The sequence below is a fragment of the Lepus europaeus genome, unplaced genomic scaffold, assembly GCF_033115175.1.
Source record: "Lepus europaeus isolate LE1 unplaced genomic scaffold, mLepTim1.pri SCAFFOLD_3_1, whole genome shotgun sequence".
NCBI classification, from domain to species: domain Eukaryota; kingdom Metazoa; phylum Chordata; class Mammalia; order Lagomorpha; family Leporidae; genus Lepus; species Lepus europaeus.
In genome coordinates this window covers 4,224,217-4,245,053 of record NW_026909276.1, presented here as the reverse complement: position 1 = coordinate 4,245,053, position 20,837 = coordinate 4,224,217, and the positions used below count along the sequence as shown (strand labels likewise).

Genomic DNA, 20,837 nt, shown 5'->3' with positions numbered 1-20,837 from the left:
CTATTTTGGGAAAAAATACTCTATGCACTTATCTGAATGACCAAGAATCAGAAGCAACTTAACCTGCAAACTAGCCTTTATGTACAATTTCAAGAGAACTTGAATCAGTTAATGATGCTGACAATTATTTCTCTGAAGAATGAAAAAACATTAATACCATTTCTTTCTATATGGCAATTTAAAATGAGGCACTAATGTGTAAATGTAAGAGAGAACACATTATTTATATGTTCATAAAACTTTTAAAACTTTGTGCACAGGTAATATAACTCATGGGGGCTCTGGGTAAATTGATTTTGTGAATTCTGTGTCACCTGATGGTGGTGCCCTCAGCTGTGAAGAAAGCAGTTCTGTCACCTGAGCTTGAGTCTTGACTTCTCCAGCCTTCTATGACTCGGACACTGCTGGGGATGACTGGGCACCCCCTCTTCCTGCCATCACCAGCCTACCCTCATCTCTTCACCCTCTTCCTAACATACTCTGTGTCCTTGTGCCTTGGATCCAGGACTCCGACCTTAACCTCTCACTTCTAACTGGAAGAGGGACCCCTGGAGATGCTGAATTCAAGCACCCTATGATGGGTATGAGGATTTCCATGAGACTTCATGCAAAAAGCAACATGCATTTCAATGTAAATTGTTCAGATCTTTGCATTGGGTAGCCTCTGGCTTCTCTTGGGGATGGCACTCTTGACCTCCACTTCTGATAGAAAAGAAATAGCAAAACAAAATGACAACTACAAAGTAATAAATCTTCAAGCACCTAAGACTGATAAGCCTATGTGAACCCTATCACAAACAATGACAATGAAAGTCTTTAGCCAGAAAACTAAAAAAAAAAAAAAGGAGTTTAGCTTTAATTTTTAACTCCACAGCTTTGTGTAATGTTCCACAATGTTTCCTTTAATATGATAATATCCCACATCATTACAGATTCAAACCCAAAATGAGGAGGTTTATAAAAAGAAAAGTAGAATAACAATTTAAGTATAATTGTTCTCTATTTAAAAGATATTCAAGAAAATAATCTTTAAATAAACATTTGACTGTTTAACTGTACATTTCCCTAATCCTTGTTTTGTTTGGAATAAAGCTTACACTTGATAAGTCAAGAAAAAAAAATAATCTGTAGGAATGTATGCGGAACGATAGAGCTTCACAAATTTCCTCCTTCCTGTCTTATTCTCACTGTTATATTTAGTGAAGTCTATTTTCAATTGACTTCATACACATATGATTAACTGAATAGTAAGAAAAGAGTTCAACAAATAGTATGATGTAGAGAAAAAAAATTCCTCAACAGTCAAGACCAGGGCTGTTCAAGTCATTGCTTCTCAAAGTGTCAAGCTCACTTTTACAGATTTCCTTTTAGGTACTCTCTTAGTTATCACAGATCAGGGAGAAAAAAATATATATATATATGTATGTATATATATATATATATATATATATATATATATATAATTTTACTTTGGGTCTGGCTTATTTCACTCAGTATGTTTTCCAGATTCATTCAATTTGTTGCAAATGACCAGATTTCATTGTTTTTAACCATTGTGTAGTATTCGATAGAGTACATATCCATAATTTCCTTATCCAGTCTTTAGTTGAAGGGCATTTAGGTCAATTCTATGTCTTAGCTATTGTAAATGCAGCTTTAATAAACATCGAGGTACAGATAAAATTTTTCATTTGCTGATTTCATTTCCATTGGGTAAATTCGCAGGAATGAACTGGCTGGTTGGTATACTAGGTCTATACTCAGATTTCTTAGGTATCTCCGAACTGTCTTTCATAGTGGTTTTACCAGTTGACATTCCCAACAGCAATGGGTTGGGGTACCTTTTGCCCCCCATTCTCTTCAGCATTTGTTGTTTGTTGATTTCTTTATGAAAGCCATTCTAACTGGAATGAGGTGAAACCTCATTGTGTTCTTTTTAAAGATTTATTTAATTTATTTGAAAGAGTTACAGAGAAAGGTACAAAGGTAGAAGTCTTCCACCTGCCAGTTTACTCTCCAGAGGGCCACAATGCCTGGAGATGTGCTGGTCCAAAGCCAGGTGGCAGAAGCTTCTTCAGGGACTCCCACATGGGTATAAGGGCCCAAGGACATACGCCATATTCTACTGTTTCCCAGGCCATAGCAGTGAGCTGGATTGGAAGAGGAGCAGCTGGGACTAGAACCGGCACCCATATGGGATACTATACTTCAGGCCAGGGATTTAACCTGCTGTGCCACAGTGCTGGCCCCATTACTGTGGTTTTAACTTGCATTTCCCTGATGGCTATTGATTCTGCACATTTTTTCATATGTCTGTTGGCAATTTGGAATTCTTATTTTGAAAAATGTCTATTTAAATCCTTGGTTCATTTCTCCACTGGGTTGTTTTGTTGTTGTGGAGTTTTTTTTTTTATATTGTAGTACTTGTTTCTTTTTATTTTTTATTTCATAAATGTGAATTTACAAAGTGCAACTTTTGTATTGTTGTGGCTTCCCCCCCAACCTCCCTCCCTCCCGTGGCCCTCCCCTCTCCCTTTCCCATCCCGCCCTTTATCGAGTTTCATTTTCAATTACCTTCATATACTGAAGATCAACTTAGTATGTACTAAGCAAGGATTTCAACAGGCTGCATTCACACAACCGCACGAACCGTATTGTTCGACTAGTAGTGTTTTTAAGTTTCATAGTAAAACACATTAAGGACAGAGATCCTACGTGGGGAGCATATACCCAGTGACTCCCGTTGTTGATTTAACAATTGGCACTCTTATTTATGACGTCATCAATCACCCGAGACTCTTGCTATGAGCTGTCTAGGCTATGGAAGTTCCTTGAGTTCACCGACTCTGAACTTGTTTAGTCAAGGCCGTGTCACAGTGGAGGTTCCTTCCTCCCTTCAGAGAAAGGTGCCTCTCTCCTTGATGGCCTGTTCCTTCTGCTGGGGTCTTGTTCACCAGGGTCTTTCATTTAGATTGTTTTTTGCCATCGTGTCATGGCTTTCCATGCCTGTGAGACGCTCATGGACCTTTTAGCCAGATCCAAATGTGTGGAGTTTCTTGATCTCCTTATATATTCTGGTTATAAATCTTTCATCAGCTGCATAATTTGCAAATACTTTCTCCCATTCTATCAGTTGCCTCTTCACTTTCCTGAGGGTTTTTATTTTTTTTAGTAGAGAAGCTTCTCCATTTCATGTAATCCCATTTGTTAATTATGGCTTTCATTTCCAGTGCCTCTGATTTCTTTTCTAAGAACTCTTTGCCTGAGCCAATTATCTTGCAGGTTTTCCCCAATGTTCTCTAATAAGGTGCTGTTATCAGCTCAAAGATTTATGTCTTAGATCATTTTGAATGGATTTTTGTGTACAGTGTAAAGTAGGGGTTTTGCTTCATATTTTTGCATGTGGAAATCCAGTTTTCCCAGCACCACTTGCTGAAGAGACTGCCCTTGCTCCAGGGATGTGTTTGTACTCCTTGGTTGAATATAAGTTGGTTGAAGATGCTTAGATTAATTTTGGTGTTTTTGTTGTTGTTGTTGTTCCTTTTGTCTATCCATCATTTTTTCCACAATTACTAGGCTGCTTTTATTATAACTGTCTTGAAGCGTGTCTTGATATCTCATATTATGATGCCTCTGGCTTTGTTTTATAATATTGCTTTAGCTATGCAAGGTCTCCTGTGTTTCTATATGAAGTTCAGCATCATTTTCCTAGATCTTAGAAGAATGTCTGCTATTTTGATTGGTATCACATTGAATCTGTTAATTGCATTTAGAATAATGGACATTTTGATGATATTGCTTCTTATGAACAGGGAAATTTTTTTCCATTTTTTATCTTCTATTTCTTTTTTAAAGTTTTATAATTCATATCATAGTAATCTTTGATAACCTTGGTTAAATTTACCCCAAGGTATTTGATTTTTTGTAGCTATTGTGGACAGGAATGATATTAGAAGTTCTTTCTCAGCCATGGCATTGTCTGTTTATACAAAGGCTGTTTTAATTTCTGTGTATTGGTTATATATCCTCCTATATTACCAAACTCTTCCATGAGTTCAAATAGTCTCTTGGTGGAATCTTTTGGATCCATCTGCAAATAGAGATGTCATCTGAAAATAGAGATAGTTTGATGTTATCTTTACCAATTTGTATCCCTTGATTTCTTTTTCTGGCTAATGGCTCTGGTTAAAACTTCCAGGATTATTTTGGATAGCAATGTTAAGAGTGTGCATTCTTGTCTAGTTCCAGATCTCAGTGGGAATGCTTCCAACTTTTCCTCATTCAATAGGATGCTGGCTATGTTTTTGTCATAAATTTCCTTGATTGTGTCAAGGGATTTTGTTCTATACCCAATTTGCTCAGTTTTCATCATGATAGGGTGTTGTATTTTACCAAATGCTTTCCCTGTGTATATTGAGATCATCATTTGGTTTTTGTTCTTAAATTTGTTAATGTGATGTATTATATTGATTGATTTGTAAATATTGAACCATCCTTGCATACCAAGGATAAATTCCACTTGGTCTGGATGAATGATCTTTTAGATGTGTTGTTGGATTCCATTGGCTAGAATTTTATTGAGGATGTTTGAATCTGTTTCCATCAGAGAAACTGGTGTTTAGCTCTTTTTCTCTGTTGTGTCTTTTTCTCGGTTTAGAAATTAAGGTGATGCTGGCTTCATAGAAAGATTTTGTGATGATTCCCTCTCTTTCAATTCTTTCGAATAACTTGAGAAAAATTGATGTTAGTAATCTTTTAAATTTCTGTTAAAATTCAGCAATGAAGCCATCGGGACCTGGGCTTTTCTTTATTAAGAGGGTCTTTATTATTGATTCAATTTCCATCTTGGTGATTTGTACATTTAGGTTTTCCATGTATTCATGGCTCGATGTAGCTAGGTTTTATGTTTCCAGGAACCTGTCAATTTCATTTATGTTTCCAATTTTTTCGCATGCAGCTCTTTGTATTAATTTCTTGTTATTCTTTTTATGGTGTCTATTGTTACATTTCCTTTTTCATCTCTAATTTCATTTATTTGCATCTTTTTTCTTTTTTTGGTTAGTTGCTCAATTATGTGTCAATCTTGTTTATTTTTCAAAGAAAAAAACCAGGTCATTATTTTGCTGATCTTTTGTGTTGTTTTTTGGATTCCTTTATTTAATTTATTCTCTAATTTTGATATTTCTTTTCTCCAGTTAGTTTTGGGTTTGGTTTGCTGTTTTTCTCAATCCTTGACATGCATGATAGCTCATTTATGTAGTGTATTTCCAATTTCTTTATGTAGGCCTAGTTGTTACAAATTTTCCTCTTAACACTGCTTTTGCTGTACCCCATATGTTTTGATATATTGTATTGTTGTCTTCATTTGTTTCCAGGAATTTTTTATTTCAATTTTGATTTCTTCTATGAGCCACTGTTTATTCAGGAGCATGTTGTACAGTCTCCATATGTATGCACATGCTTTACAGATTGTTGAGTTGCTGATTTCCAGTATCATTCCATTGTCATGTGAGAAGAAGCATAGTGTGATTTTGATTTTTTTGGAATTTGCTGAGGTTTGCTTTATGGCTTAGTATGTGGTCAATCCTATAAAAAGTTTCATATAATCCTGAGAATAATATGTAACCTGGAACTGTAAAATAAAAATTTTTGTAGATATCTGTTAGATCCATTTGGTCTATAGTGTTGATTACCTCTGCTGTTTCCTTACTGATTTTCTGTCTGGTGGATCTGTCCATTCCTGAACATAGGGTATTGAAGTCCCCATTACTATTGTATTTGAATCTATGTCTCCCTTTTGATCCCTTAATGTTTATTTTAAATATTCAGGTCCCCTGTAATTAGGTATATATGCATTTATAATAGAGACATTCTCTCCTAGGCTGTAGGATTTCTGATGAGAAATCAGCTCTGAGTCTAACTGGAGATCTATGGAAGTAATCTAGTGTTTCTCTTGTGAAGATTTTAGAATCTTTTCTTTATGTTTTACTGTGGAGAGTTTGATTATAATGTATCATGGTGAATATCTTTTTTGGTCTTAAGAGTTCTATGTACTCCTTGTATTTAGATGTCCCTTTATTTCTCCAAATTAGGGAAGTTTTCTGTTATTATTTCAATAAAAAGGCCTTCTAATCTGTTCCATGTTTCCAAAACTTCAGGAACTCCTAGAACTTTTATGTTCGGTCATTTGATAGTATCCTACAAATTACCAACAGTATATTTTAACTTTCTAATTTCTTTTTATGTTTGATATTTCTGTATGATTTCCTTGTCTTTGTCTTCTAAGTCAGATATTCTTTCTTCTGATGCACTGATTCTGTTGTTAAGGCATTCCACTGCATTTTCTAATTTGCTCTATTGAATTCTTCATTTCCAAGATTTCATTTTTATTTCTCCTTAAGTTCCCAATTTCATGGGAGAAATTTTCTTTCATGTCATGTGTAGATTTCATTAGTTCATGCATTTTCTTCTGATTATTTTTAAGCAATCCTGTGATCAATATTTTGAATTCAGTTTTGGATATTCTTCAATCTTATCATCTTCACAATCTAGTATTGTAGTGTTGTGTTCTTTGCAGAACATCATGTTGTCTTCCTTATTCTTATTTGGTTCATTTGTTACTTAGCATTTGTGGAGAAACTCACTGTTTTCTGCTTTTTTTTTTTTTTTGCTTTGGCTGCTTTTATCTGTGGACTATGTCTGCATTCACTACTGGAGTGTCTGCTTTCAGGAAAGACCTATAGGCATGTGGTGGTTGTAGCCAGGGAGCTCTGTTCATTGCTTCAGAATGAAGGGTGTGTCTGAGGTGACACACCCAATTTTGGCATCTTAAATCTCTTTTTCTTTTTTTTTTATCAGAGGAGAGGTTTCTTCTTGTATGTTGGTGTAGATTCATCTGAGCTCCTCTCCTCAAAAGAGACCAGTTCCTTGGTGCTAGCCCCAGTGGGTATGTTATTTGTTGACACCGCTACAAGGACCACACAAAGGATCTGTGCAGTTCTCAGTGTAAGCTCTGATTCCCCAGCAATGACCCTCACCTGGTAGCCAGGGAACCCTGATTGTGTGGAGCTTCCCATGATGACTGCCCGAAGACCCCAGTGACACCCTGAGTCCTCCCACACAGCCTCAGTCTTCACAGAGCCCTGGCACACAAGCCTCACACAGTCTCAAGCACCACGCTCCCCTTCCTGATCTTCCCACCAGATTCAGGATTCTCTGCTTGGCTGCTTTCAAGATGCTGTCACAAGCTAGCACAGCTGTGGTATGTGTCAAAATGGCATCTGTTCTATATCAGTTTCTTACCTGATGCAGTTGCAGGTTGATATGGACAGAGAAAATGTGCCCCCTCTTTGTTTTTTCTCCTCTACTTTGGCAGGTACACTATTCCCCAATTGGCTCCAAGTCAGATTCTCTCTATGTTCTTCCTGTAGCTTTTTCACCCATGGATTTGGCTTCTGAAGTCTTATCTCATTATACTCTCCTCTCTTATGCAGAGTCTCTTGGCTTCTGGGGTCCTGAGTTGTGAATCCCTCCACATAGGTCCACTTTGTTCCTCCAACTTGTGTAGCGCTTCCTCTGCTCTTTTCCCCAAAACTCTTGCCTGAATATTCACTCTTTCCACTTTTTAAAAACTATCTTCTCCAAGAACAGAGCATCAAGCTCCCTCCTTACTCTGCAATCTTGCCCTGATCCCTATTGTTTTCTAATGGGAGAGCTTACACATATCTGTTGGTTTGTTCAACATCAAATGTTAATATACCTGATGAGTAGAGAAGAATTAAATTCCATGCCAAGTTAAATCAGAAGTTAACATATATATTTTCAGGTACAGGACTCCATCCTTTATTACTGTGTGAGTGGTAGGAACCCAAGTGCTTATGCACCACCCATTGCCTCACTCACACCTAAGCAGGATGCTTCCTTGAATATGTGGAATACAAATCGTGCAACTGGGCATGTTGGTATTAGATATGGTATGTCACAAGCAGCAGACTAACCTGCATCACAACATTTAACATTCCCAAGTCTGATGGCTTGCTATGAAATTTTGCCTGGGTCCTGTATCTCCAACAGGAAGTTCTCAGGCTTCTTCATAATATAACTTTTCAAAACATATTGGTGTTATATTCACTGAATGCCAAGGAGCATTTTAGAAAAGAACTATGTGAATATTTGGAAACTGGGAGGTGTCTTTTGCAATAATTACTATAAAATATAGTATAATAAATGTGTATTATATTCATTTTCTACACAGCTGTGGAAAAAATACCCTGGTTGCAAGAAGAATATATTCTATAGAATTTTCAGTGTATATCCCATCAAGGTGGCATGTACCAATGCCATCTCACTAGTCCAAGTGATCAATTTCAGCTCACATTTGATGGCTCCGATAGGTCTAAGAATCAAAGGGATCACACAAACAGGACAAGTGTCTGCTAATACTAACTGATAGAATCAAAAAGGGAGAGAAAGATCCAACATGGGAAGTGGGATACACAGCAGACTCATAGAAGGGCAGATGTCCTAAACAACACTCTGGCCTCAGAATCAGCCCTTAAGGCATTCGGATCTGGCTGAAGAGCCCATGAGAGTATTGTAGGCATGGAAATCCAAGACACCTTGGAAAAGAAAAAAAAGAAGAAGACCTAAATGAAAGATCTCTGTGAGTGAGAGTCCAGTGGAAAGAACAGGGCCATCAAAGAAGGAGGTACCCTTCTCTGAAGGGAGGAGAGAACTTCCACTTTGACTATGACCCTATCGGAATAAGACCAAAGTCAGCGAACTCTAAAGGCTTCCATAGCCCTGGCAACTCATGACTAGAGCCTAGGGAGATTACTGAGGCCATGCACAGGAGCGTCAAATTGTTAAGTCAGCAACAGGAGTCACTGTGGACTTACATCCCATGTGAGATCTGTCCTTAATGTGTTGTCTAATGTGCAGTGATACTATAACTAGTACTGAAACAGTATTTTTACACTTTGTGTTTCTGCGTGGGTACAAACTGATGAGATCTTTACTAATTATATACTGAATTGATCTTCTGTATATAAAGATAATTGGAAATGAAAAAAAAAAACCTGGTGTTACATTGGAAATGGCATAGAAAATTAATTAATTTTAAAAAAATATTATGTAGGATCTCTGTCTTTAATGTGCTGTACACTCTTATTTAATGCTATAACTAGTACTCCAACAGTATTTTTTTTTTCACTTTGTGTTGCTATATGGGGGCAAACTGTTGAAATCGTTACCTAATATATACTAAACTGATCTTCTGTATATAAAGAGAATTGAAAATGAATCATGATGTGATTGGAAGGGGAGAGGGAGCGGGAAAGGGGAGGGTTGTGGGTGGGAGGGAAGTTTTGGGAGGGGGAAGCCATTGTAACCCATAAGCTGTACTTTGGATATTTATATTCATTAAATAAAAGTTTAATTAAAAAAAAAGAATTTTCAGTGTATAACATCAAAATATGTTCTAGAGAAACTAATAATATGAAGTGCAATGCAGTATATTTGTAGTAATAGAACAATAGTTAACATTACCCAAGTGTTTTTCTATAGGGTAGATTTTAGGGACAGCATTTGTTTCTTTCTATGGTATTTGCAACTTGACTCAACAAGCATTCTTAAAATTAAATTACTTCTTGACAGTACATTTTAAACAAAATAAGTGTCAAGTACATGTTTCTTTTAAAATAAGGATTACTTGTTCCTAATCACTGCCAATCAGTATAATTGTTGGTGTTCTTTCCAGGAGGTCTTCCTTGGCCCTTGTCTTGTATAAGGCAGTATTACTACTGAGGGAAGCTGACTGGTTTTTTTTCTACAGCTAATGAATTTGGTATTTTATATTCACTTCTATCATGACATTGCTCTGAGTCTAGGAGCAAATCACATCAGTTCTCTCATATTTCCATTTTTCTTCTCATCCAGGTACAGTCCTAACGCCCATTGCATGTTTCCAAGGCCAAAGAAAATGAACACATCACCAGTAAGTTGTTTATTTCTGTTTGTATTATATTGTAATATAGCAGCTTTATGAGTATATTTTATAAAAATGGTGAAATAAATATTTGATAACATAAAATTGTCATGATTATAAAGCATTAGAGATATCAAACCTGATATCAAATTTGTTTCCAGTATATGATGATACTATAACAGTGACATGTTTATCACATTATTCAAATTGGAACATAGAATATCCTAAATTATTGTAGAATATGAAGCGTTAATTTGTATTTATTGGTCTTATCAATGATATAGTAGAGGTGGTTTAGTACTAACACAGAAATAAACACTGAACTAGGAAAAAGTTGGGGCTGGCTCTGTGGCACAGTGGGTTAAGGCCCTGGCCTGAAGCACCTGCGTCCCATATGGGTGCCAGTTTGAAATCTAGCTGCTCCACTTCTGATCCAGCTCTCTCCTTTGGCCTGGGAAAGCAGTAGAGGATGGCCCAAGCTCATGGTCCCCTGCACCCACATGGAAGATCCAGAAGCTCCTGGCTACTGGCTTCTGATCAGCGCAGCTCCGGCTGTTGCGGCCAATTGGGGAGTGAACCATCGGATGGCAGGTCCTTCTCCCTCTCTCTCTCTCTCTCTCTCTGCCTCTCCTCTCTCTGTGTAACTCTGATTTTAAATAAATAAATCTTTAAAAAATTAAAAAAACTAGGAAAATTTACCTAATGTTCAGAAAACAAATTACTGAATATGATGTTTTTTTTTGTGGGTGAGATGCTTGAATAGTGGGGTTCATAATAGTGTCTTGGAGGCTGAATGGGATTCATGGGCAAGAACAAGAATGCATAGGGAACATAATCTGTAGAAGCTTCTGGTTTTTTAAGGATTTATTTCTTTATTTTCAAGACAGAGTTACAAGAATAAAAGAAGGGGAGAGAGAATGAATCTCAGAATATTCCATCTGCTGGTTCACTCCCCAAGAGTCATGATGGCCATGGTTGAGCAAGGTGAAAGCCAGGAGGCAAGAGATTCATTTGGGTCTCCCACCCAAAGACATGGCCCATCTCCCAATGCTTACCCTGGCACATTATCAGAGCTTGGCTTTGAAGTGGAATTGCTAGGACTGGAAAGCACCATCCATATGAGATGCCAGCCTTGCAGGTGGTAGTGTAACCTGTTATTTCTCAATGCCAGCTCCCATGGCAGGTCCTAAAAGAGCTCTCCATACATTTCTCCTGGCCTGTCTATAGATTCATGTTGTGTTGCAGTCTTTCCAAACTAATATCTTAAGGCAAATTATTCCATACTTAAATTATTACTTTATGCTACTGAAGGTAATTTTGATTAAATTACTCATCAATATTATAAGATGTAGTCAAAGCCAAAGATTATTTTATAATTTTTCTGAAGTTGAAATTTTGTTTTGTTTTGTTTTGCTTTTATTTATCTGAAAAATAGAGTTAGACAGTGAGAGAGACAGAGAGAAAGGTCTTCCTTCCATTGGTTCACTCCCAATATGGCCACCATGGCCAGCACTGTGCCAAACAAAGCCAGGATCACATTATCAGCTTCCTCCTGGTTTCCCAGGTGGGTGCAGGGGCCCAAGTACTTGAACAATCCTCCACTGCCCTCCTGGGCCAGCAGAGAACTGGACTTGAAGAGGAACAACTGGGAATAGAACCTGGTGCCCATACGGGATGATGGTGCCGCGAGTGGAGCATTAACCAAGTGAGCCATGGCACCAGCCCCTGTACTTGAATTTTTTAGGCAATAAAGTAAATTATGTATTTGGCAGGTAGAAAGACACAAAGAGAGTGAAGTAAGCTAAGAAAGACAATAGTGGGGACAGCACTGTGGTATAATGGGTTATACCACTGCCTACAATGTGGACACTCCATATTTAGGCTGGTTCAAGTTCTTTCTGCTTCAATCCAATCCAGTTCCCTGCTAATGCACCTTGGGAAGTAGAAGATGGCAAAATGTTTGGGACCCTGCCACCTACTTGGGAAGCCTGGATGAAGCTCCTGGCTCCAGACTTCGGTCTGGCCAAGCCCTGAACTTTGCAACCATTTGAGGTTGAACCAGTAGCTAGAAAATCTCTCTCTCTCTCTCTCAACCTCAACACTGTCTTCCAAATAAATAAAATAAAATAAACCCCACTAAAGAAAAAAAAACATTTATAAATTGATTCACTCCTTATAAATACCCAAAATACTCAAGCAGGAACTAGGCAGAAGCCAAGACAGAAATATAGACTTGGATTCCAACATGGGTGCAAAAGCAAAATTAATTGAGTCACCACTAATGCCTCACATCTGTATTAACAAGAACCTGGAATCAGAAATGAATGCTGAGAGTCAAACTAAGTAATCTGAAGTAGAATTAGAGGATTTAAACTTTTACATTAACCTGAATGCCTGCCTTCCATTTTTTCTCAACTACTGTATGTGAACTTCACCTGAATATTATTTTCTATTTCTATCATGACACCAGGGATGGTTTATTGTCATTTTCTTGTATAATTCTACTTTCTTCTCAGTATTACCCATCCAAATATTCCGTACACTCTCCCATTCACAACATACTGTAGTTCTTTGCAGATATGACCCTCTCAGTTATGATATTCATGCTTCCTTCCCAGACTAGCCTTTCCCACAGGTTTCAGAACATAGTTTCTATTCCTTGTTTAGTACTTGTTTGTATCTATCCAATTTGAATTTATGCTGAACACATCTAAAATGAAAACCACATTATTTATTTCTCCATTTACTTGTATAAGATATTACTATGAGCTAGCCTTGGCCAAATCATCAAAATGAGATTTTTTTTTCTAAACTCCTCCCACGTTCTCATTTTCAAAGTTACCTGTTTTCAAATCCTGGTACTTTTGCTTTTTTGTTTTAAAATATTTTATATCTGAATACACTCTGTAAAAATGGAAGTAAACACATATATGTTGTAGTCTTAGAATTGTCTGAGAACTATATTAAATCTATCCTCTTGATATTTGTAAAATAGAATATAAATAATAACTACTGCTTTCAGTTTAAAAATTGAGAATTATTAATTTTGGCAAACATCTTGAAGAATGTATTAGCTCAGTGCTGAGCTTTTATCTCTCCTCAGAGGGGGTGACAGGCTTAGGAGTCAGTAGGGGAAAGCAGTCAGTAGCTAGGACATGTGAGTGAACCAGACTCAAAATCAAGTACATAAATAAAGGAGACATAGATCATGAACATTTCCCTGGTTACTAAGATGGTGAGTCTTTGTCATTAGCTTAAGTTGCCATTCCAAATACCCACATTTAGAGTCTCACTACTCTACTTTTTCTCCATTTCCTGTGGAGTGTGTCCTGGGAGGCAGTAGATACCTAAAATATTTGAATCCCTACCTCCCAAATGGTTGACCAAGTTAAATTGTGGTACCCTGGTATATTTTTGGATGAAGTGATTTTTGGAGGAATGAATTAGAAAATGAAATATTCCCTCTCCCTCTTCTTTCTCTCTCCATTTGAATCAAAATGAAAACAAATCAATAACATTTTAGCAAATATACCTCTGTCATCTCCTGAATTCCATATAGAGTGTGTGTGTTTATGTCATGAATCTGCTTCTAATTCTAGCTTCCTGGTAACACAGATACTAGGAGACTGCAGGTGATAATTCAATGCTTGAGTCTCTGTCATCAATGTAAGATACCAAGCCTGGCACAGCCTTGGTTGTTTGTAGACATTTGGGGAATAAAGAAGATGATGGGATTTCTATGTCTCTGTGTCTATTTCTCTCTCTCTCTCTCTCTCTCTGTGTATTTAAAATAAATTAATAAGGATATTTTTAGATATGCCTTGTGTATTTTGCATACACATATATATATATATGATTCTTTCTGTATTTTGAAATAATATAAAATTGCATATTTCTACCCTGTCCCAATAAAATGGCTTGTCATGTTTTCAAGCACTTTCAAATGTTGTATCATATTTCATTGGTTACATCTAAATTTACATCTATATTAGTATTAAAATAGATGTATTTATCTATAATTGCAAGATTATGGATGAGGACTCTTGTTAATAGTTTTTTAAAATCAAGTATTATATGATAAAGGTATAACTACCATTTAACATTTTAAAGTGTGAATGTCTATGTCAGTAAGACTATACACATTCTTCTGTAATAATAAACACCATACATCTAATTTTTTTAATCTCCCCAGGCAAAACTTTGTGTGCCTCAAAAACTAAATCTCCATCTCTCTCCACCACAGACCATGACAGTCAATTCTCTACTTTATATATCAATTGTCTCCGCTTATAACCTCATAGAAGTTGAATCACAAAGTAATTATCATTTTGTAATGGCTTATTTCATGTACCAGTATGCATTTATGGTTAGTCCATATTGTATTACATTGTACCATATTATACTTCACTGTATGCTGAAATGGTTTGAATATCATTTATTGTGAATAAATCCAACTTGAAACATGAAGAAGTTGGAAATTTTAATCTTACAATAGTGTTCAAAGTTACAGCCTTTGCTAGATGAGTAAAGATTAAATGGGGTAACCCTGTTAGGTCCTCAGAATTGCTTGGATACGAACAGTTTTAAAAGAAGATGGAGGCCATTGAAACATGTCCACACTCTATCTCCTTTCTGATGTCCTGCCCTGCCTCTGAACTTTGAGTGAGAAAGTGAACGCCGTCAGCTGGTCTTCAGTACTGTCAGCCATATTATCTGAATCATTTTACATTTATACCAGTAATGTATGAGGATTTCATTTCTCTAATATTGTGGGCACTTGTTTTATAGTGGACATTGGATACAAAAAAAGTGGTATTTCACTATGATTGCTACTTGCATTCGCCTAATGATAAGTAACGTTGACAATCTTGTGTGGTAATTAGTCATTTGTAAATCTTCTTTGTAAGAATGTCTATTTATTTCTCCATTTTGGAATATGGTTTATTGCTTTTTATTTGTAGGATTTTCTTATATATTGCCCATAATATTCTCTATGCAATATAAATCTTTTTCATCATGATTGATTCCCTTTTTTTCTGTTTTTGTGAGTCTTTTGATATCCAAAATATTTTAATTTCATAGTTACTCTTAACACTATCTTCTGTTATGCATGCTATCTTAAATTCACAATCTATCTTTATAAGATAAAATATAAATTGTTATTTAGAAACTGATACAGAAATTAAACTTAAGATGTCTGGTAACTGAGTATCCTTTGAGTATAATGACTTTTTAATATTCCTAAAAGTGCTAAATGTTCATGGATAAGTTCCTAAGACCATACTATACTGAACTTGCCCTTAGATTCTACCTCAAAGGTGGGAACAGGAGAGAAGTTTGGATGACCACAACTCTATCTAAAATGCCATTGTTATGGTAAAATGTGTCAAATATATTTTTAATTTCTCTTGATCATTTTTTATCTCACAGATTGTTTAGGAGAATGGTTATCTCATTTTTAAATATTGAAAGCGCTTTTTAAAATTTTATTTATTTATTTATTTATTTTTTGACAGGTGGAGTGGACAGTGAGAGAGAGAGAGAGAGACAGAAAGAAAGGTCTTCCTTTTCTGTTGGTTCACTCTCCAATGGCCGTTGCGACCAGCGTGCTGTGGCCGGTGTACCACACTAATCTGAAGCCAGGAGCCAGGTGCTTCTCCTGGTCTCCCATGTGGGTACAGGGCCTAAGCACTTGGGCCATCTCCACTGCACTCCCGGGCCACAGCAGAGAGCTGAACTGGTAGAGGAGCAACCAGGACAGAATCCGGTGCCCCGACTGGGACTAGAACCCAGGGTGCTGGCGCCACAGGTGGAGGATTAGCCTAGTGAGCCACAACACCAGCTGAAAGCTCTTTTTTTAATTTAAAAAATCTGTAATAATTCCATGTGGTCATAGACTATGTTATGATTTTAATCTCTTTAAAAAATATTGTAGTTTTTATGTTATCTCTTGAAACATTATTCTTTTTTTACATTTTATTTAACTTTTATTTAATGAATATAAATTTCCAGTGTACAGCTTATGGATTACAATGGCTTCCCCCTCCCATAAATTTCCTCCCACCCACAACCCACCCCTCTCCTGCTCCCTCTCCCCATCCATTTGCATCAAGATTCATTTTCAATTCTATTTATATACAGAAGATCAATGTAGTATAAAGATTTCAACAGCTTGCACCCACATAGAAACACAAAGTGAAACGTACTGTTTGAGTACTAGTTATAGCATTAAATCACAATGTACAGCACATTAAGGACAGAGATCCCACAAGAGGAACAAATGCACAGTGGCTCCTGTTGTTGACCCAACAAATTGACACTCTAGTTTATGGCACCAGTAACCATCCTAGGCTGTCGTCATGAGTTGCCAAGGCTATGGAAGCCTTCCAAGTTTACCGACTCTGATCATATTTAGACAAGGTCATAAAAGACAGAGTGAGGATAGTAACCAATGATCCTAAGAGTGGCATTTACCAGGTTTGAACAATTATACAGCATTAAGTGGGGAAGAAGACCATCAGTACACACAGGTTGGGAGTCGAGCCATTGGTGGTAGAGTAGAGGTTATGATTACAAAGGAATGAGGCCCAAGTGCACTAGACAGGGTCTAGAACAAAGGACAGAGTCATTGTTAGAGGAGCTAAGAAAGGTGCTGTCTAAGCTACAAGTAATTTTTCTGATTGAGAGGCAAATAGAACCTGATAGAAGGGGCTTGATAATAATCTGGTGGGCTTTAGGCCTTGTAAATTCAGAGGCCCAGACCTATCTATCTCTTCACATGGGGTATATCCTAAGGGAGGTGTGAATCTCCTAGGGGAAGGCACTCTGTTGACTTTCATTACTTGGCTGGCCTGGGAGGAGAGCTGGCCAGGTAAAGGCAGGGAGCCTTTATGTAGACTTCAGGAAGCTGAAGACTACCCTCACTTCTTCACTTCTTTTTTAATTTTTATTTATTTGAAAGACAGAATTACAGAGAGAGGTAAAGATGGAGAGAGAGGTCTTCCATCCATTGGTTCATTCCCCAGATGGCCGCAACAGCTGAAGCTGCGCCTATCTTAAGCCAGGAGCCAGAAACCAGGAGCTTCTTCCAGGTCTCCCACATGGTTGCAGGGGTCCAAGCACTTGGGCCATCTTCTACTGACTTCCCAGGCCATAGCAGAGAGCTGGATAGGAAGTGGAGTATCTGGGTCTTGAACCGGTGCCCACATGGGATGCTGATGCTTCAGGTTAGGGCTTTAACTCCCTGCCCCACAGTGCTGGCCTCAACTACCCTCACTTCTGGCATCGACTGCAAATTCAGGAATATCCGGGATTACATTCAGGTTCAATAATATACCAACAAGACTCATAGAACTTACTGAAAGTTGTTATACTCACATTTGTGATCTCACATTCCTCTTCCAGTTTCTGCAGAAACCATGTTTGACAACACACATGGCATGCTGCCAAACAAGGAAGTTCATCTGAGCCTCACTGTCCAGGATTTTAATTGGAGGTTGGCTGTATCACAAAGTTGACTGACCAGCCTCTCACTACTCTGGAGGTCAAAGCCCCCAAATAAGGAAAACATTCTTATCAGGCAGGCAATTCCAACTACCTAGAAATTACTTTCTTGGAGCTCAAGGCAAGAGGTAGACCTCTCCATAGGTAAGTTTACTTCTTTACTTGACTTTGTTGAACATCAAACAAGGCAGGCATAAAAGACAAGGGTAGGATGGAGGTAAATGTAGTCTAGCAAAATGTTATGTTTCATCTTTTTATTGCATGTATCTTTTTTTTTCATTTATTAAACTTTTATTTAATGAATATAAATTTCCAAAGTACAGCTTATGGATTACAATGGCTTCCCCCCTCCCATAACTTCCCTCCCACCCGCAACCCTCCCCTTTCCCGCTCCCTCTCCCCTTCCATTCTCATCAAGATTCATTTTCAATTCTCTTTATATACAGAAGATCAGTTTAGTATATATTAAGTAAAGATTTCAACAGTTTGCCTCCATATAGCAACACAAAGTAAAAAAATACTGTTGGAGTACTAGTTATAGCATTAAATAACAGTGTATTGCATGTATCTTTAAAGACTGCTTTTCTTCCTAATTTAAAAGACTACCATGTCTTTATTAGGCACCCATATTTCTCACTGTTTTTTCCTCTGTACTCATTGGACTATGGCATATAGTGATGTTAATTCATTCATTTATTTAGTGGTTTTTAGCCTTCTATCATTTTAGTTCCAAAAATTTAATTATCTACTATTTGCCAGGCACCATTTAGGTAGGTCCTGGATATTTGTTGTCCTAATATATCTTAAAATCTAGAATAAAAATAAAATATTCATGCCAAGATATGAATAACTACCAACTTGGATAAATGATGGGAAATGTGTATTGTGGGAGAAACTAGCAAATAAATTCACTTAGATTTTGGGCTTAGTATCACTTGAGGAAGTGTCACTTGACAAGATGAATAAAGTGTGAGTTAACATTAACCATTTAGAGACAGATTGGAGAGTTATAAGCAATTTGGGTAAGGAAATAATATTCAGTGAATCATCTTTGATGTGGGGACACTTGAACAGACCTGAATGAAGTTAGAATTGCACAATTCTGGTATTCAGTGGAAGCCAAGTTTTAATGGAATTGAGGATTGAAGCAATAGCTTCCTTAAACTGTTTGAGAAGTATCAAGGAGACCAGGGCAACTCTAAGACAATTACTGAGTGTAAGTGTAACAGAAGATGAGGTAAAGGAGATAGGAAATGATTTAGAAAAAGGACTTAGAGATGTACCCAGAAACTAAATAAATAAAGCCTTAGGATTCTCCCAACAGTCTAAAAAGCCACTGAAGAATTTTTTAAAAGTTTTTATTTTATTTATTTGAAAGTCAGAGTTAGAGGAGAGAGAGAGAGAGAGAGAGAGAGAGAGAAAGAAAGATCTTCCATCCACTAGTTCACTCCACAGATGGCCACAACAACCAGAGCTGTGTCGATCTGAAGCCAGGAGCCAGGAGCTTTTTCTGGGTCTCCCATGTGGGTCAGGGACCCACTTCCATTGCTTTCCTAGGACATAGCAGAGATTGGAAATGGAGCAGCTGGAACTTGAACCAGTGCTCATATGGGATGCTGGCATTGCAGGCGCAGCTTTACATGCTACGCCACAGCACCGGCCTGCCACTGAAGAATTTTGAGAGTGACTTGACTATATCTACACTTTAAAATAATTACTTTGGTAGCTATTTGGAAAACAGTTTATAGGTTGTCAAGAAAGCAGCAGGGACACAAGTTGAGAGGATATCATGATATTAAAAGCCAGAGAGGATGGGAACAGTAGAGGTGGTGAGAAAAAATTGAGTTTCATAAGCATTTTGAATCTGGAATAAATAAGATTACCTCATATATGAGTTGAGAAAGAGGATGGCTCTTCTGTGTATCTAGAAAGACTACAATTATCTTATGTATTAAGAATGGAAATACTATTTACTGAAAATTAAGGGAGAAGATTAGAGTAAGAGTAGATCTAGGGAGGACATCCAGAGTTCAGTTGTGAGAAGTTTATTAGATACTTTAATAGGATTGAACAGGTATGTAGGCATTTGTAGATTACATATTTTTCTTAAAAAAGAAAAGTTCATCTAACACAGCTGTTGGAGAAGGCTGAAGTGATTTCAGGACGTATGCTTAAATTTTCAGTTTTTTATCGTAACCAGCACAAAGAATATTTTGACTATATTCGAGAACATCATGGGAGCGCCATGCAGCCCTCTGTCAAAGATAACAGTGGCAGCCATGGCTCTCCTATTAGTGGAAAACTAGAAGGCATCTTCTTCAGCTGCAGCACTGAATTCAATACTGGGAAGCCACCCCAGGATTCACCTTATGGAAGATACAGGTTTGAAATTGCAGCAGAAAAACTTTTTAACCCCAATACTAACTTATACTTTGGGGACTTCTACTGTATGTACACTGCTTATCATTATGTGATTCTTGTTATTGCCCCTGTGGGATCACCAGGAGATGAATTTTGTAAGCAGCGTCTTCCTCAGCTCAATTCCAAGGATAGTAAGTTTTTGACCTGTACAGAAGAAGATGGGTTGCTGGTCTACCACCATGCCCAGGATGTCATTTTAGAAGTCATTTACACTGACCCTGTGGATCTTTCTCTGGGAACCGTAGCAGAAATCACTGGTCATCAGCTGATGAGTTTGTCTACTGCAAATGCCAAGAAAGATCCCAGCTGCAAAACCTGTAACATCAGTGTTGGACGTTAATGCCCCCTTTTCTTATTCTTACTCAGCCCTTTTTCTTCCCTTAGGAGAGTCAATCTACTCTTGTCCATTTTCATTACCAGATGTTTCCACTGAAGCATGCACATGCCGCTATCACCAAATGCCAACTATCACTTTCCAAATTTCATTCAGAACCATTTTAGTGTTTCCTATTTCCCACCCTTCCCACCACTTTCAATGATGAAATAGCCTAAGTTCTCCTTCTGACACTTTATTTGCCTAGATGCTGCAATTTGTTTTTGTTTATGCCAAACATAACAAAACAATTATATAGACTGCTTTAGCAAAAAACAAAATAATGGCTTATAAATGGTGTTTAAATATGCATTCATTTTAATCTACTGAACAAATATTGGGATAAGTCCAAATCGCATGAAAGGGTGTAATTGCAGCATGAGTGAAACCTAGAATTGTCAGCACTTCCAACTTGTTGTTTGACAGTGTTATTTATGTTATTTATATTAGCTAACAGGAAACAACTACTGTATTTCAAACATAATAAATATAATAGAAAAATAAAAAAAAATTAATTTTTTTAAGGGCTAGAACCAATTTAATATAATTCAAGAT

At 37.2% G+C, this 20,837-nt stretch overlaps 1 protein-coding gene across 1 annotated transcript in view; it reads left to right on the top strand.

Annotated features, from left to right (window-relative positions):
* LOC133755099 (phytanoyl-CoA hydroxylase-interacting protein-like) overlaps positions 1-20,491 on the top strand; it is an 83,253-nt gene extending 62,762 nt beyond the window's left edge. Inside the window, exons 3-6 of the mRNA XM_062185383.1 lie at positions 506-631; positions 6,859-6,946; positions 17,390-17,480; positions 19,604-20,491. Coding sequence (XP_062041367.1) covers positions 506-631; positions 6,859-6,946; positions 17,390-17,480; positions 19,604-20,249 — 951 coding nt within the window. The 3' untranslated portion in view covers positions 20,250-20,491. The remainder of the gene's footprint in view (positions 1-505; positions 632-6,858; positions 6,947-17,389; positions 17,481-19,603) is intronic.
* The last annotated feature ends 346 nt before the right edge of the window (positions 20,492-20,837 follow it).